The following is a 24,346-nucleotide window of genomic DNA, read 5'->3' on the forward strand; positions in this document are numbered from 1 at the left end:
TGTATATATCACAACATATTGCAGTTAGATCAACGTAGAAGAGTACACCTAAATTATCTCGATTACTCTGGTGTAATCTTGGACGAATCACAATCAGGCAGAACAATCAATGTTCAAAGAGGCTTTGAGGTAGATCGCAACCGAGTTCAGAATCAGAAGGAAGAGGCTGAAATCAACAGTGGTGATAGTTCGAATATCCAGAAATCACGTCATTCTTCATCATCGTCGTCATCCTCGTCTTCTTCTTCTAGCGTTACCGAGACCAGGAGAATTCAGCTAAATCCAACGGGAGAAAAGCCCGAAGTGCTGACCACTACATATACGCATAACACTTCCGGAACTAGTTCGGTCGGTAGCGGTGACTTATCTAGAAATCGTGGTGGCGTCATTTTCCACACTGAATCCGGCGATAATTATGGCTCTACGACTTTAGGCGGAGGATTCCGCGGATCTGAAGAGGAATCCTTTGGTTCGAGATTGCCTGATCTCGAGCAGACCTACGGAATACGCACAAATCATTCTGTTAGGGTAGGAAGTCATTGGGATGAAGAAGTACAAGGACATACGATCTCACCTACAGGAAGATACGATTCGGTTTTGACTGAGAGCGAGAGACGATATCAAGATCTGCTGAGACAACAGGAAGAGGCTCGCTTGCGTCAGGAGGAGAAAACTCATCAGAAGAAATTACAGGAAGAAGCGCATTTAATTCAACGTCAGCGAGAGGAGCAGGAACGTATCTTTGCTTTGCAACGTCAACGAGAAGAGGAAGAGCGGCGAAGACAGGAGGAGGAACGACGTAGGGAGGAACAACGAAGAGAAGAAGAATGGCGAAAACGGCAAGAGGAGCGACGTTTACAGGAAGAGAGCGAACATAGATACAATTATGATGAGGAAAAACGCTATGATGGTGTAACTGTGGGTGGTCATCATCAAACTACAGAGGATGATTACGTCACTGGCGATCGCGAGGAAATGATCACAGGACGAGAATTTGGTTTCCATTCGCATAATGTGAGTTCCACGCAAGAATTAGAACGGATTTTTGGCACGTTGTCGAAAGATGCGGCCAGTTATCAAATATACAATAGACAGGGACAACAGTATGTACAATTCAGAGCGAGATTCAGGACATCTGCCGATAGAAAGGAATATATAGAATTCCAAGACGGTTCGATGTTTCCCCTTCAAGATCGTTACGGTAGGCAAAGCTACATCTCAGAATCCACGGAACCTCGCGACAGTCGATTCCTCAGAATAGAAGGTCAGCTACTTATCACTTCAGACGGCAAAGGTTATATCGTATTAAAGGATGGTCGAAGATTCCCTCTTCAAGGTTCGTTTACGTATACCGAGGAAAGAACATATACTTTACGTCGTCCGCAGGATCAAGGTGGCTATCAAGATGGCGATGCTGATAGTCAAGGTCAGGGGACTTACAGTCAATCTTGGCACGAGGAATCATCCAATCGCGGTGTAACTTCGGATGGAGGCTATGAAAGTAGATATAATACTCGTACACACGAAGAAAGACGAACAGAAGAGAGAACGAGTAACACTAGAGTCTATGGAAGAAACCGTGATCGATTTGACGATGAGTTTCTCACCGAAACACCGAAGCCTAATTTTCCGAGTTCGAGGTACAGGCGCGAAAGCGACATGATCGATGTTGAGGAGTTCAAGAAGTTCGAACTGTTTCATAGACATCGACGGGATCTCGAGACGGATGCAACTGAATTTCCCACGGATGCAACTGAATTCCAAGATGACGATTATTACGAGAACGATCCTGAATCGGAAGAACCAGTACAGCCGTGTGACTCGGCGAAATGTGTTACGCTGCGATGCGTGCTAGGCCCGTTGAAGAAAGATCAAGAAGTCTGGATCGCTGCGAGATATCGCGTGGACGCTAGGACTTTGAAGGAAGTAGCGCTTAAGGAGAAAGTCAAAGTGTCATCGAAGCTGGTAGCGCGGGTCACGAAACAACCATTCATCGGTACGCCTGCCGAACAAGTCGTCAGGAGCGACGAAGTTATCACGAACATCGAACCCAGTGCGCCGCCTTCTGCTCCGGATATCATTCCAATATGGGTAGTCGTTCTGTCGGCCTGTGCAGGAATGATAATTCTCTTGCTGCTCATTTATTTGCTTCATAAGGTTGGTCCAGAAACAAATGATAATATAGAGAAAAGCACCAATAGTGCTTTTACTCGAGGATTTATCCAAATAATTTGTCATTTCTTTTGTAAATATATTGATTTAATTTCCGGTAATTTGATAATAATAATATTAGGATCGGGATCAATGATAAATTTTATTTATCTATTTCAGTGTGGTTTCTTCAAGAGAAACAGGCCCTCCGACGCTCCAGAAAGGCAACCATTGAATCGAAACGGTCACTTCCAACAAGGCGAAGATCACTGAGTGATCAGTCCTGTCGATTTTTGTTTTATTGAAATTTTCGATTTTCCGTCTATATCGAAATCAAATCATTGATAAATTAAAACTCTTGATTACACAATCGAATCGCGAAAAACGCTTTGGTAATTTTGTAGGTAATTGAGGGAATTGGGCATTGCGTGGATTTGGTGTAGTCTATAGAGTTTCGATTTCTGCCGAATATCTTACTAATTTCAATAGTGCCTTAATTCGCGTCTAGGCAAGATGAACATCTGCCGAGATGCATTCAAATATTGATTTTGAGTGCATCGATCCGTCACTCGTATACTGCCCTCAATACTCCTTCCAGCTCCTGCAGCTCGACCACGCAAGTTTCTAGTCAGGAGACGTTCTTCTTTTTTTTTTTATTATTATTATATGTAATTACTTAAGCCGCGCGTACAGTCGGCAGATACGAACGAGTATCTCGACATTCTTCGACGAATCGTACCTTCGTGTATATAAATATATTATATATATATATATATATATATATATATATATATATATATATATATATATGTTATTTTTTACCGTCGCGCGGTAAAATGCCTTGATACGTGCCTCATCGCTTTTGCTGTCTTTTAACGATAGATTACTAATTATTTTTTTACGCGTTTGACCGGATTCGAATTCTAAAATCACATCTTGTCGAAGATCTTTTTAGCGAAGCTTATTCAATACTGAAAACATCAATGAAATTCCTTTCACACGAGTATTCAATATTCTGTGGCTGGATATTGCATCTTAAATCACGTCGTAGATAATATTTTAGATATCTTTTAAATATTTTCTGCAATCTTCTATTGCTTGAATGATGCATTGGTAACAGCATTTCGAATGTAACTCGTTTGAAAGGAATGTATGTGTCTTCCTGAAGAACGATCTTGAAAGCGCACAATCGCTTTTTTATTATTTTTGATTATTTATTAAATTTTTATATTATATATGTAATACCATAATGTATGCTTGAGCGTCGTAACAATAGCGTGATGAGCTGTCACGCATGTAAGGTGAATGTGTGTACAATCTGTAAATTATTAATTTTACGTTACTAAAACCGCCCACGAAAAGTGGTTTAACGCAATAATGTTCAATTAGAAAGAATTTATATCTTTTTGGTATAAATAGGAAGCTAGAAATGACTTGTATATACAATTAAGACATAATATTAAACAATATATATAGGTATATAATGCAATTAATACTATTTTGCGTATATTTTGCATATAGTTAATATCTCTTCTAATTAAAGTAGCTCAGACTACAACTGAAAAAAAGAAAAATTACATCGGATGAATTTGTACAATCATTTATTGTAAAATTACAATGACGTTTAACAGCGGTTGGCATAAAACAAATATGTATACGTTTGATTACCATCAATGTGTACCGTTTGTGCTATTTACCGATCGCATTGACCATTTCCGCTGAAACCAGTGTATAAGTCATATATGTGATTATATAACAAATTATAAGAAAATTTCTCCGGATATAAAAAAATATATGCTTCATTAATATCGTCTTTTTTTTTAATATTTTGGACAGTATCCTTTATATTTTTTTATTGTTAAAAATGTATATAAAAATAATTTGTAATGCATACAGTTGTCAGTTTGTAAAATACACTACCATATCTTCGTTAATAGACTTTTTTTGCTTTTCCAAAATGGGTCAGTTTCGAGAAATGGCAATGAATAACAATTACCTGCTGATCTACTGACTGCAAATGTGAATGATATTTATGCAAATGTTAAATTGTATATGTATTTGTGATTAAGGAAATTAAAAAGTCCATGAAATATTTTATAAAAGAAAACTTGACTTCACAAAATCGTACAAAAGTTGAGATGCGCTAGAGAAAATACGTATAAAAGGAAACAATGAGATATTATGTACTTAGGATACATAATTCAATTATTGCTATTGTGTTATAACTATTTACGTATACATTCGGCAATCGTTTGATGGATCAAGATGGATATATATTATTTGGGCTATAATATGAACCATGAAAAATTGAAGTGAACATTGATATTCTGTCGGGCAGTGCGAGATCATTACTGCTCCCCAAAACGTCAATATGTTCAGACAATATATACAAATTCACAAATACTTAATTTCTATTTCACGATCAACAATTTTCTTATTCAATCTTTTTTAACGGGTTATATGCGAGCGAGACAAGATAATGACAAAAATCTATGATTTCGAACGTGGTACGTTTGATGTTACAATGATCTAACACACGAATGAAAACAATATTAAACGATTATCAATGTTCTTAAATTTGTTTCAAGTAAATTGTTTCAAGTAAAGATGATCTTGATATAATCAAGTTCAAAAGATTACTGGCTGATCTTGAAAGGTGATGATTTTGTTCTCCTTAGAATTACTTATCACTAGATTAATAAAAAAAAGTTATAAAAAAATGATTTCTTTGATACATAGAAGAGATTATGACAGTAAATAACATTGTGCCTAAATTGCATATTTCCGTCGGTAAAAATGTTTCAGACAAAAGTTGTATGATTTGAACGGAGACAAATGATGACAAGTTTCAAAAATATTGATTTTTCAAAATTATATGAGTCACCTCCACTCTTTTAAGTAGAATAATATTTTTTTTAATATAATAATTCCTCTAGTTATTCTGCATATAAAAATATTAAAATAAAAGTAAATCGCAAAATCAATAGTTACGATACTTATTTTATTCTAATATATAATATAAAAATATCTTGTAAAGTCTTGATTTTTCGATATCTTTATCTTAATACTTTTATATGCAGAATAATTATATAGAAAAATAACATTATTCCATTTAAAAAAGTAAAAGTAATCTTCATACCTTGAAAAATTGATATTTTTGAAAATTGATTTTCATCAATTGTTCCCCTTCAAATCATACTTTTGTCTGAAACATTTTTGCCCATCGGATTTAATTTTCGAAATATTCCGATGTTTTGTTTTAGGTGTCCCACCTTATATTAAAATAAAAAAAAAATTGTTTTAAAACAAATCAAAGTCATCATCAAAATCAGTTGAAAGTAGTCTTCTGATCTTGACTGTGTAAAGGTCCGTATTTACTTTTTTTTCAACTTCATAACATTATAATTCCGAAAAATTCTCTCTAATAATATTATGTATGTGTTGAATAAATCTGATCTTTATGGAAAAGTATATGAATTTATCTTTAAAATTGGACTAAACATCGATACTATCGATAAACGCGAATGGCGCCAGGTAAAAATGTTACCTCTTGAACAATGTCAGATAACGGACATATGAACATTCATATCATCTAATCTTCATTGTCACTATCGATTTCATCTATGTCGTTATATATATTATCCTCGTATCAGCTATCAGAGACCTAAAATTAGATAATATTTAAAGAAATGAATTTAAGATATGATAAAAGATGACATTTAATAACGTTAATAAAATTCTTACTTTCCACTGTAATTGACTACCCACTTCATAAAGCTCTTTTAGCGTTTCTGTTAATGTGCCGGAACTTTCCAATTCCTTATATTTGCGATATAATTCTAAAGCTGCTCGTGCATCTTCGGCCGAATCGTGAGTTTCAGATTGAATATTCTTACCCAAAAAGTGCCAAGTCAAGAAGCGTAACGATACCATACGATGATGCGGCAAATGAAATAACAAAACTGTATCTACTATTTGTTCCGGTGGCACTACCAAATTTATAACCCTATAGAATTTACACATTTAAACAAAAAATCTCGTTAATGAGATGAATTTACTGTTGTACATATCAAATGGGATTTTACCTAAAATCATTTTTCAAGCCATGTCCGACGAAGATTATGCCGTTATCCACTAAAAATCTCAACTTTTGATACGTTGATTTCAGAGTTGTAAGATGTTTGCTGCTAAAATTCGCATCTAAATCACCTGGTTGGATTCCACTGAATTTTGTTAGATAATCAACTACCTGTTCCTGAGTGCTTATGTAATCGTCTATGAACGGTGTACCTTCTAACGGACCTTGCCTACTCATTAAAAAAGAGGAAAATAAATCTCAAATAATGCTCGTATTATCGCATTTTTGACTTAATCAAATTAAAATCTTTTTTATACAATAGCTCATACTGTGATATTATAGCTTATACAAATATCATACCCGCGTATACAGGTGATTCGCGCAACAGACATATGGCTCGGTTTTATAGTTGACATTTTTCCATCGCTCCGTAGTTCGGATTCTTCCTGATTTAATGTAACAAATTCTGCATCGATCCCTACCAATTCACCTACAATTCGAACATGTTAACGAAAATATTAAAAAAAATCACAAGTTAAAGTTATACAACAATTTAAAATTCAGTAAGAAATTATAGAAAGAGATTGTGCAAACCACCTTTCTTGGGCATTTCGTCTGATGATAGAGGAGTAAACGTAATGCCTCTAGTTCCGCCACTGCGAGCGATACATTTGTCTTCTCCGAACACATCATACGTGAGAGGACTGACAAATTGTGTCGGTTCGGGTGCAGGTATCGCTGTGTAATGAAGCACACACGGTACTTTCCAATCGAGATTAAACCACACCGCTTCCTGCGGTGTCACCGGCGATATGCTGCAATATCAAGGATCGCGTTAATAATTAATGATATTATACGGAATATACGTTCTTTTTCGGATACTAAAAGACTCACCAGAAATCATTGAAAATGTACCACTGCGATACGGCATTGCCTGCCGATCGTTCGTGATAATTCGGCCCAACTCGTAACAGTGCTACGATATTCCTCCGTTCCTCGTTATTTTTATCGTCTATATAACAAACAACGGCACTGAGACCGTACTGTATTTTTTGAGTATTACCAAAAATTTCCGCATTTGTACTTTTTGCCTCGCCATCTTCCGCATTCGATACTTTGCTATAATTTTCAACATTCCTTTCACTGTTGATTCCAATGTTTTCGGGAACTATTTGTACCGTTTTGTCATCTTGACCATTCTCTATCACGTTCGTTTGTGCGGACACATCGTTACTCGACTCGTTTTTTGGTTCGGTAATTTTTTTAACTGACAACTCTTCATTTTCTTCGAGGGAAATTTCTATATTGTGAGGTATCCAAGAGTGCATGTAATATAAGTGACTAGGGGGCGATGTAACGGGCGCCGTCGATGAGGTAGATGGAGTAGAGGACGATGTAAGTAATTTTTCTGTTTCTGCATGATATGATTATGATTAGTGTTAATTCAAAATATATAATTTGTACAATGAAATATTTGTATACCTGAATCACGGCCAACGTGCCTGAATCGACATCCAGTCCGCGTGCAATTATTGCCATATCGACACGGCTTTGCAGTGACAGGTACAGGACTGGAGCTAGGACTGCTCTCTTTTCCTGACAACACGTTTTGCACCACAATGTCCATTTGATTTTGCCAAAACGTCTTATCCTGCAATAATTCGAGCATGTGATTTTGGATGAATGGGGCAAAGCGTGCAGCTTTCGTGTTTTGATTTTGTGCACATCATAAATCTAATCTCTGTCTAATCTATGTCTAATCTATGTCTATCTATTGTAAGTACCTGTTGAGTATTTAAGCCGCAGTTTAGTGCTAGTATTTGAGGTAGTTTAGTCAATTGTCGAGACTGAAGAGTAGGTGTAAATTTCTGGCAATTATCACACCATGCGGGTGTAATTTTCTCAGGTCTTAAACTGCGGGCAAGAACACTTGTGAACGGTACCTCTTCAGCTACAAAAGGTAAATCTTGTATTCAGCCACAAGTATAAATCTATAAAGTTGCACGAAAAATCAGTTGAGTGTAAAATGTTCGAAACTTATCTTGAATTTTTATGTATATATATATATATATATATCATAATCTCTCTGTGTCTTTCGTGATCTTGGATACTTAAAAAATGTAAAAATTATATAATTATACTGCACATGACTATACTGCATAACATTTTTTTTATATCTCTTTCCTTTGAATATTCGGATGTTTGAATACATGCAGCCAAAGTTTCAATCATTTTACGTGCTAAACTCATTTTTCATTGAGCGGACCTTGGAAGGCATATTATTTGATAATAGCTTACAAGGATTAACTATTTCCGGATAAACTAAGTTACAAAGCAACATGATGGAATGTTTGGTAGCTTCTTGCCCACATTTGAGACAGCGATGTATATGCATTTGTTCAGATCCAAATAGACGACTGATCTCTGTTTCATCATCTCGTACTTCATTTTCTTCGGTGGATTTTTTGGTGTTTTTATCTATCCGTAATAAATTTGTATTTAAGAATCAAATAAATAAATGTTATTAACTATATCACAATTGTAAAACAATTATTATTAAACGAGATACGTTTGTAGCATTTCTATGATAGTATCTAGCAAGGGCGTTTATAATCTTTGATATTTTTTAATATTATAGTTAAATATTCATATTTATATATCAAACTTAAGAAAGTATGCAATCTTGATTTTTTTCTGAAGTAAGCAATACAAATTAAGCATTATCAAGATGATTTTGAGATTCTCTATTAAATAATTTGATCTCGACATTGTTATATTGATACTTTTAACGCATGGATATCAATCACATATTTTTAAATCCCAGGATTGTCGTGTAAAAGCAAGATCATGCAACTTATGGAAAGGTAGAAGGGACTGGTTGCTCTTCCTACTATAAAAAAATATATAGAATATATAATAAAGCATTCTAAAAAGTAACAAAAAGCACTGCCGCAACGCTTACTTTTAATATAAAATTATTAAAGATACATTCTTAAAAAATATATGCATTAGCAGTACATTAAAAAAGCTGCAGCTGTGAGATATTCTAAGAACGCAAGATGTAATAAAAAACTTATAAAGTATTTTATCAAGATAAGGATAATGTTTCTAAAATCATTATATATAGAGAATTATATTTAGAATTATATAACAATCATATAGTCTCTTGCTCTTCATCTGCAGCTTTGCATAAATTAATCAGGTCAAATATCATATACAAATTGAAAAATAAACACAAAAAGTGCCCAGTGCAAAGGTTACACATAAATTGTGTTTACCTTTCGATGTGATCCACATATATTTACCATCCTCCTCCTGCTTCCTCTTTTTTTTTCTCTCGTCATCATGGCTTCTGTATCGAGAACCGAGGTCTTCAAGAATGCTAGGAAAATCCTGTTCGTTATAAACAAATGGAGGATATTTGGAACCTGATTTAAGTCGCGCTGCCTCCTCTTCCTTTTGCTGTCGCTTCCTAGTTTCCAGAATCTCGTAATGTATTTGATGTAGAATGAATCTATTCCAGCTCTAATACAAAATTCAAACATAAAAATAATCTTTGCGTTAATGTGTTATCAATTCAAAGTTTTTAAATATTCTACGTATATCATGCAATTAATCGTACAATTTAATTTCTTGTTTTTTAAATTTATGCTAAATGTTTAGCAAAAATGCATATTTTTAAAAATGTTTAAAAATTTGAAATCCTATTTTAATGAAGACATATTTCGGAAACTCATTCTTTCTAAACACAAGTTATTAAAATATAATTATGATTTGCACATTTTTATGCTGAACTCTGTTATCATACTTGTATGAGTACAATCAGATTGATCTTTTTCTTGGATTCCGGATCGTTCAGTATAAGTCCTAAAGCTGACGCTTCCCGTACAGTCCTAAAAGCTCTAAGAAAATTCGCAGCTTGGCAAGGTAATCCACGTGATGTGTCCAGCATATGAAACAAGAATCCCAATTCGCAAGAAAGACAAAACTCTCGTTGGCACGAGTGTGAGAGCAATGCTATCCTTACAGGTTCGCAGTAGTAAAGCAACTGTAAAGTATGAACGTACGCGTCTGATTCGTAACTTATTTTTCGTTGTGCCGACTCATCTCGGGCACTATAGTTTTCTTACGCTTACCTGCAGCATAGCATTGCAATAACTGTTGGGGAGTGTAGCTTCCAGGCCGCAAAAGCTGGTTCGATTGTACTGATCGAAATCAAAATCGTCGTAACCAAGTCGTGAGTATTTCAACTCGATTTTACGATAACGTTTAGGTATGGCTACAAAGGTGCCGTCATCTGTTTTAGACCGTGAGTCCCCCGCGAAAGATTTCGCGACTAAGCCCCATCGTTTTTCCAGATTGTACGGTATCTGCAAAAGAGGTATTATTTATTTTTGTTTCACTGAAAACGCATCGGACATTTTCCGTCACGATATAATAATTTCTGTCTTATAGAATTCGTGACACACGAGTTAACGAGACACAATTTTTATAGTTTAATGCATATATATATATATATATATAGAGAGAGAGAGAGCAGAATTTTGGATTGTGAAAAAATAAATAATACCTATTGAACGCGCTCTGGGAACAGAACCGATAATGCATCGTATTAAAGTTACGCATACTGTTGTACGTCATACAACCTTTATTATTTCACTCAAGTACAATTTCGAGTATACATTTTATGCGAAACATATTCTATGTGTAAATATACTAATCGCCTATCGAGGATTATTAGTAGAAATCATTAAACAAACACGGACAAAATGCAATCAATCACAAATATTGCGCGGATTGCAGGATTGAAGGTAGTAGATCAAGATATACTAAAAACATTTATTCACGTTTCTTCTTCTTTACGTCGAACATTCTGTAATATCAACGCAAAATAAGTATGAAAAAAATTAAATCTTATACTATATATACATATATATATATATATATATATATATATATATATATATATATAATAATTCAATATGTTTTTCCTTAGACATGTTGCAGTTTTGCTAAAAAATAATCTTGAATGTAATAATTCAAGTAATCAAGCAATCTACAAGTTTGAAGAATTGTGCCTCTGTAAAGCAAAGAAAGCATAAGATTTTAAATTTATTAATCATATAATCAATTAAAAAGTCAAACTTTTAATTTATATAATATTACATGGTTTCCAATTTTAAAGAGAAAACTTATTTTGATATTATACATGATTTATATTGTTCAAAAAAAGAGATATATTATGCAGTGAGACATTTAATAATGATAAAATTTATCAATTATGTGTCACACATACTATCAAGTTAAATATTTTTAATTATTTAAATCAATAATAAAAATATATTTAAAATTTAGAATGTATTTATGTGTAATACTTTGATGTATCTACGGCAAAAATGGATATTTGTTATATATTTTCTTTATATGTTATAAATTGGCACATTGTTGAAAATATTGAATCTATAAGATTCAGACAAAAAAAAAAATATATTTTATATTCAATCTTAAACGCATTTAAAATTGTGCGTTTCTATCGTATGTCAAATTATTTTTCCAAATTTCACAGATATAATATCAAAAATAATCAAACAAAAATAAATTATACAGTTCTGTATATGTCATTAACAAATGAATATTTATTATAATAAAAAAATTAATATTTTCAATTAATGCAATAATATGTAATGCAATAATATGTATAATATATAATTATTGATTTGATATTATTCTTCAAAATTACAATCACTTTTTTGAATATTTTCTTTCATATAGAATATATATTGTAAATTGATAATACACAAAATAAAATAAAACGAGAAGAAAGATTTCGATATCTTATACATAATGTATTTATAATACACTTTGAGACTGATGAATCTTTTTGTATGCTACTGTTGTAAAATTAGTAGAATATAGAGTAGAATATTGGACTAGCTTATGAAAATATATCACGTCTCTTTACAGACTATAATAATTATCACGAAATGTTTCTCAGTCTTAATTATATTATTCTTTTTTCTGTTTCTAAAAAATTAAACGCTTCAACGTTGTATTGAGCCTTATTTCTCGCGTTGATAATGTATTGCTTTAATTGATCACGCTAGTAAAGCCTCAAAACTATGAAGGAACACATTTGTGTGTTAATATATGTTTTGAAATATGTATATATAAATCTATAATGTAAGGGATATAGAAGCGATATTAAATCCGATATCAAGTTGTATAAGCAGAATAGCCTTCAAAATTTGCTAAACGAAGAAAAATTATTATGAGACATATGGAATTTAAGATAATTTAAGAAGAGACGGAGGAGAATATTGTAATAGAGTGGGAGAATATTGTTTCCTCACTTGATTTCTGCGAAAAGCCTGAGGATTTGGCGCATATCCTATTGTTCCCTGCATTTTCATTGTACGCAAAATTTCAGGATCTATTGCTGGTGTTTTTCTGTAAAAGAATAAAAATCAATTTACTTGTTTCTCAACTATACAAAAACATATAAAACAATAAATATAAAATCTACCTATAAACTTTTTTTAAATATTCTTCTGGCCAATCGCTTAAAAGTGGTTGATCTGAATATACAATTGGTATTGTACTATACGGTGTAACATCGTCATCAAAAGGAATTGATTGTATTGTCTCAATTGGATCGGCAAACTCTGTAGGCCTAAGTATAACAGAAAAAATATATATTTATTATTACATATTTCCTAGCTAATTTTAATTATTCTTTATTATCAATCGTATTTATTTTTTAATTGTTTTTAATTTTATGTGGAATATTCCAAAATTCAAGAATAATAAAACTACATGAAAGTTGCAACGTAAAAGTTTGTGAAAAATTAAATTATTAAATTATATATTAAGAGCTCATATAATTTTCTAAAAATTTATTTAAAATCATAACTGACCTAGAAAATGTATTAAACTGAGGTTCCGGATTGTTGGTGGACATTAAATGTATAGAACCTGCCAAGTCTCCAAAACAAAGACACTGGGATGTGGAAGCTACATCAAACGATAATATTGTCGCGCCGCCAGTAGCAACCTAATAATATATAATACATTTTTATATATTTTCTATATATTTTATTTCTAAAATTTCTACCTATTATACACATTCTAAAAAGACGCAATAAATTCACCTGATATAAACACGTCAATGAAGGCTGTACATTTGCGTATATTGTATCCAACAATTGCATTTGGCCTAGTGGCGATACTACTGCGAGCCGACTGGAATAACTTGGTAGGAACTTCAGTAAGAGAGGATATACCATAGTAGTGACTGGACTTAACGCTCTCATTTGTCTCAGATCGTAGGCCATTAAAAATCGATCTACAGTGAGACCTTGACGGCTAAACAATGTAATCCATAAATATTTGTGTATAAATATATGATGATTAAGAACTTTTCGTCTATCTTGTACCTCACCTGTTGCTGAATCCACATGTAACAAGATAGTTTCCCTGAACATCAAAGTCACTTAGGGAACCGCTATGTGTATCCAAAGTGTGTTCTACTGATAATGTATTAGGATCCCTGAGATCTATCCTTCCCGCAGGATTACCAGCACAGATAAGCCTACTGTGTTGTCTCAATATCGCACAACCATTCTCATCTACATCCACCTACAAATATAAAACAGTTATACATAAACAGTTATCGCATTTCCGGATCCGAAATTAATTTAACGTTTAATTGACGGATTCTTACTAATCCAATTTCTTTTCCTCTAGTAAGATTAAAATCAATTATCTTGTCTTGATGTCCACCCATGAGCAGTCTGGTTGGAGAGATTTGCAACATACATTGCATATCGTTCATATTCATTGACCTACAATAATCTGGGTTTGTTCAAATCTGCCGATATTATTAGTATAAAATATGTATAGTATAAAAAATGTTAACACATACGTGTGTGTAAATATAGGTATGCCTCTTCGTAACTGACATCTTAATATACTTTGAGTCAATACTAAGATACCCTCATCTATCGTATGAATATGTCGTATCTCCTGTGTCGCGTGGACTTGAAAGGAAGTGTATTTTTGTAAACCAGGCCCATAGTAGGATGTTACATGACCCTATGAGGATTGACATCACGAAACTATAGTATATGATTAGTGTCTCAAATAAAAAGTTTTGTATTAATATACCCCTTGATTTCCCATCCACATAAGTTCCTCGATCGTATCGAAAGTGGCAGTGGAAACTCCAAATCTATCTCCACCATCGGCGAGCAACGTTCTAGTTTCATGAAACTCGGCTCCGGTGAAGTCTTCTCCGAATTGCTCTGTTGCAGGTACATATTCATCCCCGGATACAACATAATTACATTCTTCCCCTGGAATAAAAATCAATCTAAATGAGAATCAAAAAAGCTAATGTTTTATACTGTTTACATATGTACTACAAAAGTAACAAATAGGATACTTTTACTAATACAGTTTAGCATCATATGCTATTAATAATTTTTTCATTTGTTATTTATCTGATATAAATAATTAAATATAATGCAAAAATAAAATATAAAATGCTATATCTTTTAATTTATGAATTATCTTTGTCAATTGTATTTTCTAGGAAGAGATGAAACTAAGCTTATTTCTATCTTTTATCTCGCAATAAATAAAAATAAAAATAAAAAATACATGATGATCTTTAACAATTTTCCTTAATAATCAGTGGATATAAATTACAAAAGCAAACATTAAAAGCAATTTCTTTTGCATCATGATTATATCTATAAAGTAAAAAAAAAAAACATAATATTAAATTGAAGAAAATTGGTCGTATGTTTTAGACGTATTTCGTATGAACAATTTTGAAGAAAACAACGGACGATCCTTCGTTATACTCGTATGTCAGGAAAACAGCTGATGCCAGCTGATTCGATGCTCCGCGCGTCAGCGTTCAGAAACAAACGACTATTGCGAAAGGTAGAAATAAACACAGACAACAGATCAACGAAAATTGCGAGCAGAGCGATTGGGTCTTTCAGTCCCATAAAGATAGACATGATTTCTCATCTCGCGTTTTTCGGCGCACGAGAGGGGCACGCGAGGTGAAGTCGCAGACAGAACACTCACAAAGCAGTTGCTGCTGCTGCTGCTGTTGCTGCTGTTGCTGCTGCTGCTGCTCCTCCTCGCCGCTGCCATGATCCGTAGGCTCTACCGTAGGGTCGTAGTGACCCAGTACCGGGTAGTCCATGATGGCTCTGTTCAGGCTACGTCGTTGCGGGACATCGACGATGCGTCGTCGACGCGAGGAAGATACGAGAATTGCGTCCCGACGATGACGAGGATCGGTCTCTTATCATAACATACATACACTCGCACACGCACACGACACACATACGCGCGCACGCACGCACGTACGCACGCACGCACGCACGTACGCACGCCGCACGCACGTTAGTCGCCTTGGCAACTGTGCAACAAGCGAAACACTTTGCGTACTCTGCGGTCCGTCGGACCGGAAAACCCGACGGACGATCGCGTCATAACACGCCTCTTTCAACCGCGATCTCTTCGGCTCTTTTACACTCGCTCGAGGAAGCTGCGCCTCTTTCGTGGAAACGTTCGACGAAACGCCGATTTAATTCATGATCGCACGATCTACGCGGGATCCCGCCAGGCAAGGATGCGCCGCAGCCTTGAACGCGGGTGACATCTGGAAATGGCGGGCGCGTGGTTCTTTTCGCTCCGCGCGCAGAGCCGCCAACGGTGTGAAAGCGCCCGAGAAACGCGCATTTCAAATTGATCGTGCGGGAAGGCTCTTTTCGATTGAATTCTAATTAATTTAATCGCTGATCAATTTGACTGGAAGAATTGCTCGCAGCAAAACTTCCAACTACATAATTCGTCGCCCGCAATTTCTCTCTCCATGTAGTAAACAAGTTCAATATTTGTATTCATGTTAGCAAAAGTACAGTACAGAATTACAGGATGAATTGTGAACTAAATTAATCAGAGTTGGTTCTAGAATACGGTTTTGACTTGATAAACTAACTCTAATTGAATTAATCACCGATCAATTCAATCAATGAGATTGCTCCTAGCAAAATTTCTAACTACATAATTCCTTGTCTACAATTTCCTTTCATGTATCAAAGACAAGGACTAATAACGCAAGATTAATAATTCTATACTGATTAAATAGTATAGGATTACAAGATAAATTAATTATAGATTAAATTAATTGAATTTATTTTGAGAAATATTTTGATTTCACAAACTTCAATTAATTTATCAAGACACAGCAGTTTGTTGATAGGGATAGATTTTCAATTTGAAAAGATTAGATTAGAAATGATAAATCATATATACATGATTTTGCAGAAAACAAATTTGTTATTCATAAGTTGTAATGTGATTTGATGAAACATGTTTAAATAATTATTTGAATGTAATAATCATTGCAACTTCTTCCTATCTTTTAGAAGTATGATTTATTCGATTCACCGATGACAGGAAATACAGATGATAAAAATATAATTTCGATGTTTTTAAAAAAAACATGCAATTCATAGATTAGAACTGCATAATTAAACACTCTAGATTATTAGACCTTTCCAATTCTTGAAAAATGTTATCTAATTATATGTACAAAGAACAAGTCATCAATCATATATACAAATTCATATGCATTCACAATGTCTTATTTCACATTTCTCAGATATAATTCACAATACAATATACAATATACAAATGTTGTGCTATACTTCAGCTCCATATACTTTTTCATCTGTGATCCAGGAGATTAAACTGATACATGTCTCCTGCTCCAAATAAATATAACCTATAAATAAACCTTCAAAGATACCTAGAAGTATACCAACAAGTACGTCTAATATGTGATGTCTTCTCATCAACAGCCTAGACATACATACAGAAAAGGACCATGCTAGCAAAGGTGGTATATATAACAAAGATATGGGCCAGAGATGGAAGAAAAAATATACAATAAATGCAGCACGAGATGCATGTCCGGAAGGAAAAGAATATTTATCAGGGCCTATAGCAAATTGAGCGTCATCAGCAGTTGGTCGTCTTCTTCTTGTGATTGCCTTGAGTACAGCAACCAAGATAATATCAAATATCAATCCTGAAAAATAATTTTTCTATATATATATATCAATATGGTTTATATATATTAATCAATGAATCTTAAATAAATCATTTTTATTTAAATAATAAAAAAATTCATTTGGATTATACCTATTAAAAGATTAACTTGCATCTGATATAAGGCTTCAATGTTAAGAATCCAAATTAATACAAGACTTACTGCCAACCAAGGTATACCATGACATGATATCTATAAAAAGAAGCAATAAATATTTAAAAATTTACTTTTAGTAAAGACTTTTAATAAATAGAAAACCTAATAGTTATACCTCCAATAATTTATAATGTACTTTTAACTGTTTTAAGGGCAAGATCTTTTCTGTTAATTTGACGAACTCATCTGTCAAATAAGCATCCACTGCCAATACTTTCCGCAACTGCGTTGGGATCTGTCTCTTATCAGACTTGAAAACAAAATGATTATTATTATTTATATTTTCTTTCGTAAATCTTATTAAGAAAAGAGGAAGTAATATTTAAATAAATCCATATTGTTCACTTAAGTAATAAATAACAAATGTATATTTATACGAAAAAGTAGATATAGTAGCTATAGTAGATATAGTAGATATAGTAGAAAAGTATAAATAGTAGTTATTTAAATAATAAACACATAACATTCAGCATAGCAACAAATATCAAGATAAAGATAATTGATTAAGCATATAAATAATAAGTTATAAAGAATTGAATAATTACCGTTTCCATATTGTCTTCAAATTATAACAGTTGTTGAAGTAACAAAACGTATCGAGAGTCACGAATCAATTGCTGATAAGTCACATTATCTATAATATTAAATAACAAAGAAGGAAGACGGCGTTAAGTACCGTTAAGTACAGCAAACAGCTGATTCACAATATAGATAAAATATGTTCGCACGAACAAATAATGCCAACAATGGACAGATGGCGCGCATTGATAAATATATATCGATTTTCCAGTCGTCTACTTACTTTCTACCAGTTTCTACTTTACCAATAAATAAAAATAGCTGATTATATTAAGCTTACTAAAGAATTAAAAAAGGTAAATGTTAATATAAATGATAAAAGTTATACTTCTTTGGAGAATTATTAATAACTAAATATGTGGCTCATATTAAAATACAAATAAAAAGGATGAAAAGACCAATAAACGAACAAAATAAAATGTCTAATTATTAAAATATTATTAAAATATTTAACGTTCTTTAATAGTAAGCGATGATGTTTCAATTTTATCGAGTCTTCTTTAGTTGCTGATACATAAACTTAATAAATAAATACAATAAATCAATAGACAATAATAAAAATGTTGAGGTATGTAATAATAAAGAAAAAGTCAAATAAATAACTATCACTATTAATTATCATTATCACGCTATTTTACTAACATATTTTTATATGCCTCAACTTTCCTATTATTATTTATTGACTTGTTATTTTTATTAGATTTTTATTAGAGGTTAAAGAAGATTCAATAAAAATACCATTTTATTAGTGTATTAAACATATATTTTAATAATTAGACATTTTATTTTTCTTGTTTTTTTCTTCTCTTTTTATTCTTATCTCTTATCCCTTTTCATTTTTATTTAATTATTAATAACATAATAAAACAGTATCCAAATCATTTACTCTCTGAATGTTTGTGTTTTGCCGAATTGTTAACACAGAAAAAATTCAAATGTATTTGTATTTTTATAATATTTTTATAATTTCTCATTTCCATTATTAAATTAATGATATTACAAGATAAATATTATTAAAATTTTAAGAACATTTAAAAGTTCAATTATAAAGAGATCGGATCTGTAAAAATAAAAATTTCCGAAAATCAGCAAAAAATTGGAATAATCTCTGGTGAAAATAAAAAAATCGGATCATAAATCTAAAGCATAAGGAAAGAATATGAATAAAAGAAGTGTGAAGATTGAAATATTGAAACAATATTAAGACAAAACTATAGGAGATAAATATTTATGTTTCAATATTTTAATTTATATTTAATAGAAACTTTATTCACGCTTCTATCACTTTTCTCTAATGCTACATTTATGCTCCAAATTTTTATTTTCGCCAAGAATACGGGAAGTGATATAAATTGAACCTCCGAGCAATATATAATTTTTCGAAAATTTTATTTATTGTAAATTCTCTTTCGTCATCTACATCTTAGTATGGACAAGATTATGGCGATTACGCCAATGCAACATAGTAGTTACGATGCATGAATATGCCCTGTCTCGAAAATGATGTTCATAATTGGTGCAACTTGATGTGTCAAGGCATTCGTGATGCCGGTTCTACATATCACACAGAAGAAAGACGATGATCACAGCTGTCGTTGAGGTGTGCGTGAGCTTGCCGAAGACTCGTCGATATATAGATAGTTACATATTTTCCGATTACGAAAATATATCGAAGAAATTTTTTGAAACTTATTTACAATCTTGCAAAATTACAATCTAATATATTTATTTGTATTTCTAATAAGTTCATTTATTATAATTTCTTATAAATTCTGTAAAGTTAAAACGATCTTTATTAATTTCCTTCGGAGGTATTATATGAAGGTCTGAAAATCATAATAGTGTAAGTCAGTATAATCTGATTGTTAGAAATAACAGTGTTTTATGTTTATTACATTTATTAAAAATTTATTACATTTATTAAATTATTACATTTATTAAATTATTTAAAATTTATTACATTTATTAAAAATTTAATATTTTTTTGATTATCTTAAATATACATCAGTAAATATACACTAAAATTATAAAATTAAATAGAAGATGGTCAGAGAAGAGAAATGTGTGAGAAACTTATATTTCAAAATTTCTGACTTACATCGCTATGATTGATCCCTCATATATATATATATAGATATTTATAAGAAATTATGAACGCGTTAAAAAAATAAGTCATATGAATAAGAATCGCTCGTTGTACTATCAGTTTGAGAAGATGCACATCTACTTATTCCAATTCACTGAATACCTGTAGAAAAGTTTACATCAGAATAGCATTTTTTTAAAAATATATATATTTTTTTTAGCTTAAAATAGCTTTGTTATGTTGTTGATATGCATGCAAATAAATTTAGAAAATACTATCTTGCTTCTGATATATACGTTTCTAAAATTTGAAACATCGTCCATTTGAAACATCGTATTTGTATTATATTAATTTGCGACAAGAAGATTGATAATAATTTCTTAACAAATCATTGCTAGTTAAGTTAGATTGATTGTAATTACTTTCATTTGATTACGTGAGCTTAAAATATGCTTAAAATGTGCGAGAAATATAGAAAATAGAAATTGCTTTATTAAGCGTGTTAGTCCGGGCATGTGCTATGGCGATTCAGTATTTTTCCACCGTAGTTTGTGCGAATTGATCCTGAAATTTAATTCTGTATAAATATTAATCTTCATTTTAAAACGTTTCAAACATTGCTTGGCTAGAGAGCAGAACTCAATGGATAGCGGGATGTAAAAGCGTCGCGATAAATGGGAGCACTATTAAACCCGCATAAAGGAATGTATTCGGAGAAGATCGACTGACTGCGAATCTTCTTAGAGTAAGGTTTTTTTCGACGTCGCATGAGAATAGTAAGAGTCATTGGACGTGATCATTGCGCGTTGCGTATAACCTGTTGACAAGCGATATATCCGTTTATATGTTTTTTAAAACAATCGATACACTAATTCTATTTAATTATATCAATATATATATATATATATATATATATATATATATATAAAAACATACCGTTTAGTTAACGGCACGTATCCAGTTAGTGTTGTCATCGACGCGAATACGTGGAATTTGATGGACAGGTATATTATTACTGAAAAGAGGACATTTATTTATTTCTCTGAGAGGATGTTTGTTGGATGTAATACTCGATCTATCTCCGGGTACGCGGTTAACAAAGCTTGATGTGATTTCCACCTATTTTTATGCCGCCTTAATGACGTCGGATTAGACGGGTGCGATGATGAAGGGCGTTGGTAACCATTCCAATTTCTTCGTCCGATTCAGCCGATTGGCGCCGTGTCAACCCTTTACTTGGTGTACCACAAAGAGACGAAATAGCGGCTTGCTTCGCTTGTGGCGTTGGAAACGAGAAGCGACGGATAAGCGGGGGCGGCCTCGCTCCTGTAGGTTGATGATTAAATTTTTCCTTCTACTTCTATTTCTAATCAAATTAAAACAGCCTTGTAGTAATCGCGATATTCCACTCTGTTTCAATGATACGTTTTAGTTTCTTAATTATTAAAAGCGTTGTGACAAAATATTTACATATATCTTCTACTTTTTGCCAAAATATATAATCTTGTATAATTTAGGAATTATTCTTAATTAATCTTTCTCAGTAAGGATTTTTCATAGATGCAAACAAATGTGATTAAAATGCATTGCGGAATATCGCTGCACAGGCGGACAAACAACAAGCTCTATCCATTTAATTACGTCGAGAAAGTTCACGAAATAATTTTGTTAAGAGAAATTTATTTATATATATATTTTTATGTATCTCGCTTATATCTTTTCTTGTTTATGTCTTTTCTCCTTAATTATGATAAATATTTAAATAGATAGATTATATAATTCTTTTATTACCTAACAAACGCAATGCGGAACGGTGCATTCCTGGTATCTCAAAAGACTTTTGGCTTCTAATTAATTCTCTTGAAATGGGACGTCTTGTGGCGGGTATGTCCACGCTGGAGGAGCATCTCCGAGAAATAATCGTGCCTGCCCTAGACGAATCCTTATGCATTTTTGAAAAGAGAAGGTGCAATAGTTTGACGAATGCTCTATCCGAGCATCGAGAGACGGTTTTTACTAGTTTCCGCGAGGAAAACAGCGGAAGCGCTTATCCCGTCGGTCTCTGCCGAATATCGCAATTAATTTTCAATGGTGCAGATAACAAAATCTAACTCAAACTGAATTTTAACTTATAGCTCAGACAATATTTGAGTGCAAATCGTGCGTGATGTGTTCAAACAATAAAGGACAGTGCAGTTAATTGTTTGCGTTGAAACAAAGTATCATTTCAGAATTGTAGAATTAAATTAAGAACTTTACTTAGAAGGAGTAAATTAAATAAATAGAGAAATGTTGTTGAAGTTATATTGTTAAAAACGTTTTCTAGAAATGAGAGCAAAAGCTCTCGGAACATGTCCCAAGAGAAATTTTTCAAGTGACACATGTCGATACTTTCTACGCTTGAAAGATACCAAGTTTCAACGCAAGAATTTAAGGACTTTTATAATATATGGCGCAATACTTTTTCTCTGGCGAAGCGTATTCGAAGTACTTCAACGAGGGCAGCTATTACTGATACGAGCAACATCGTCACGAGTATGTGGCCTGCCACCGTGACGGACTTCATCTGACGCGTCTTCAAGATCTCTTCAGCGCTTTCTTTCATTTCTTCGCCGATGCTCCTCTTGGACCCTCCGTACGTCTTCTCTTCTTCCTCGTCTTCATCCTCTCTGCTATCCTCGTCCTCTTCAGAGTCGCTGTCATCATCGTCGTCATCCTCGTCATCGTCGCACTCGTCGTCGTCTTGCACGTACGTGCAATTTTCATCGTAATCACTCATAAAGACGGACATCAAGCGGTCCTCGTACTGCAGATTCGGACAGCGTTTTAATTTTCGATGATCCATCGGTATCGCGGCTTCTCTTCCTCTCCCTTCCGGGTCATCGAGACCATCTCCGCGATTATGGTCGGAATAATTCGTGTCGAACAACAATCGCAGAGGCAAAGACAGAAGCACGCCGAATATTGTCAATATCAGCAGAATGCTAACGTTGATGCCCAACGACAGTCGTTTCTCTTCCGTCATCCTGGCAAAGTCTGTGCGGCATCGCGTTCTCTACCTGAGTATCTTCAATTCGGGACCGGTGCGATCGTATTCGCGAATTTCCATGGCAACGCGGGATGTACCAGACGGCATTCAAAGTTACATGGTTTTTTTTTTTTTTTTTTTTTTTAATTGAGAACCAACCGATCCGAATATAAATTGATCGGCTCGAGCTAAAATTTTCGCACGCACTTTGCAATTGTTATCGAGTGAATTCTTATCGCACCGATGACGCACCCGTCACTCGTATCTCTTCTTCGTGTCTCGTCTCCACGCAACTGTTGCGCGTGCCGTCGTGCAAAGCGGTCCGTAGCGCGAACCTGGATTGCAGGCTGTGATATTGATTTCTCTAGGTGGACCAAGCACGTACGCGCAAGTCTAGCGGTGCCTCGTCGCTCGTCGACGGTCACTTCGCGTATGCCGCGTAATTAGATTACGCTTATGGTGAACGAGACGTGACGATTTGCCACGGGGTTTTGAGCATATTGAAGGACGACCAAGAATACTCACGCAATAGGTCAGAGATATTATTGCGGGGAAGGAGGATTGGCAAGATCATTTTTCTTAGAAAAAATAAATTGCGAGAGGAGAAGCTTTGAATTGTATGTCGCTGTATGTTGCTAAAATCGATAATGTTAAATAAATACGCGTTAAATAAAGGTTAAATAATTTATTCGTTGTCAAACCTCTCGTTGGGAGAGTTGGCTACATAATAAAGAACAATGGGCGAGATTCAAATGGGTATTCGCGAGAATACAAATTCGGATAACTTTGCATGGAGAACGGTTCCATGCGGAAGTTAAGTCGTCGGAATAGACGTAGTCACCTACGGTTTCCTATCGAATGGAAGAAACGGCACGATGTGAGATCGCGCGAGAGCGGTCTTTCCCCGGAGAGCGCGCGTCTCTTCGCGGCGTTTCTCTAGCCGCATACATAAATAATATTAGACAATGTCAAATTAAAATTCGCATCTTTCCGCGAGCAACAATGGAGCGTGGTGGAGGACACAACAAAGGAAACGCCTGCCACGCCGATCCACGAGTGGGGGGCGAGTGGTAGAGTAGTAGCATCGTGGCGGCGGCATTTATAAAAGTAATAAAATGGTCGAACAACAACTCA

The 24,346-nt window shown here is 33.7% G+C and overlaps 4 protein-coding genes across 8 annotated transcripts in view; 1 reads left to right on the plus strand and 3 right to left on the minus strand.

Moving 5' to 3' along the window:
* The window catches only part of if (integrin subunit alpha inflated), a 68,397-nt gene extending 62,778 nt beyond the window's left edge, over positions 1 to 5,619 (plus strand). For all 3 annotated transcript variants that reach the window (XM_089077220.1, XM_089077218.1, XM_089077219.1), the window contains 2 exons: positions 25 to 2,157; positions 2,332 to 5,619. In XM_089077220.1, coding sequence (XP_088933346.1) covers positions 25 to 2,157; positions 2,332 to 2,424 — 2,226 coding nt within the window. In that variant the 3' untranslated portion in view covers positions 2,425 to 5,619. The remainder of the gene's footprint in view (positions 1 to 24; positions 2,158 to 2,331) is intronic.
* PAN2 (PAN2-PAN3 deadenylation complex catalytic subunit PAN2) lies at positions 3,736 to 16,046 on the minus strand. 2 transcript variants are annotated; one of them, XM_011641073.3, is made up of 21 exons: positions 15,326 to 16,046; positions 14,393 to 14,580; positions 14,151 to 14,320; positions 13,950 to 14,070; positions 13,668 to 13,864; positions 13,378 to 13,591; positions 13,144 to 13,280; positions 12,753 to 12,899; positions 12,580 to 12,676; positions 10,366 to 10,599; positions 10,038 to 10,277; positions 9,535 to 9,754; positions 8,528 to 8,707; positions 8,014 to 8,180; positions 7,712 to 7,880; positions 7,124 to 7,643; positions 6,827 to 7,044; positions 6,590 to 6,719; positions 6,237 to 6,458; positions 5,896 to 6,157; positions 3,736 to 5,815 (listed from the first exon to the last, which is right to left on the minus strand). In XM_011641073.3, exons 1-21 carry the CDS (start codon positions 15,444 to 15,446, stop codon positions 5,801 to 5,803), a joined length of 3,969 nt encoding a protein of 1,322 aa, XP_011639375.2. In that variant the 5' UTR covers positions 15,447 to 16,046; the 3' UTR covers positions 3,736 to 5,800. The 2 variants fall into 2 exon arrangements, with proteins under 2 accessions (XP_011639375.2, XP_011639374.2); XM_011641072.3 differs by having other exon boundaries at positions 9,508 to 9,754; positions 15,326 to 16,045.
* A 614-nt stretch (positions 16,047 to 16,660) lies between these two features.
* On the minus strand, positions 16,661 to 18,246 carry LOC105428648 (polyisoprenoid diphosphate/phosphate phosphohydrolase PLPP6). The gene is made up of 4 exons (XM_011641071.3): positions 18,065 to 18,246; positions 17,635 to 17,769; positions 17,456 to 17,555; positions 16,661 to 17,342 (listed from the first exon to the last, which is right to left on the minus strand). Exons 1-4 carry the CDS (start codon positions 18,071 to 18,073, stop codon positions 16,954 to 16,956), a joined length of 633 nt encoding a protein of 210 aa, XP_011639373.1. The 5' UTR covers positions 18,074 to 18,246; the 3' UTR covers positions 16,661 to 16,953.
* Positions 18,247 to 19,470: 1,224 nt separating this feature from the next.
* On the minus strand, positions 19,471 to 23,637 carry LOC105428647 (uncharacterized). 2 transcript variants are annotated; one of them, XM_011641066.3, is made up of 5 exons: positions 22,646 to 23,631; positions 21,976 to 22,126; positions 21,304 to 21,510; positions 21,121 to 21,199; positions 19,471 to 21,001 (listed from the first exon to the last, which is right to left on the minus strand). In XM_011641066.3, exons 1-3 carry the CDS (start codon positions 23,207 to 23,209, stop codon positions 21,320 to 21,322), a joined length of 906 nt encoding a protein of 301 aa, XP_011639368.2. In that variant the 5' UTR covers positions 23,210 to 23,631; the 3' UTR covers positions 19,471 to 21,001; positions 21,121 to 21,199; positions 21,304 to 21,319. The 2 variants fall into 2 exon arrangements, with proteins under 2 accessions (XP_011639368.2, XP_011639369.2); XM_011641067.3 differs by lacking the exons at positions 19,471 to 21,001; positions 21,121 to 21,199 and having other exon boundaries at positions 21,413 to 21,550; positions 22,646 to 23,637.
* Between the last annotated feature and the right edge of the window lie 709 nt (positions 23,638 to 24,346).

This window comes from Pogonomyrmex barbatus, unplaced genomic scaffold (assembly GCF_055798465.1).
Source record: "Pogonomyrmex barbatus isolate J1 unplaced genomic scaffold, ASM5579846v1 scaffold2, whole genome shotgun sequence".
Classification (NCBI taxonomy): domain Eukaryota; kingdom Metazoa; phylum Arthropoda; class Insecta; order Hymenoptera; family Formicidae; genus Pogonomyrmex; species Pogonomyrmex barbatus.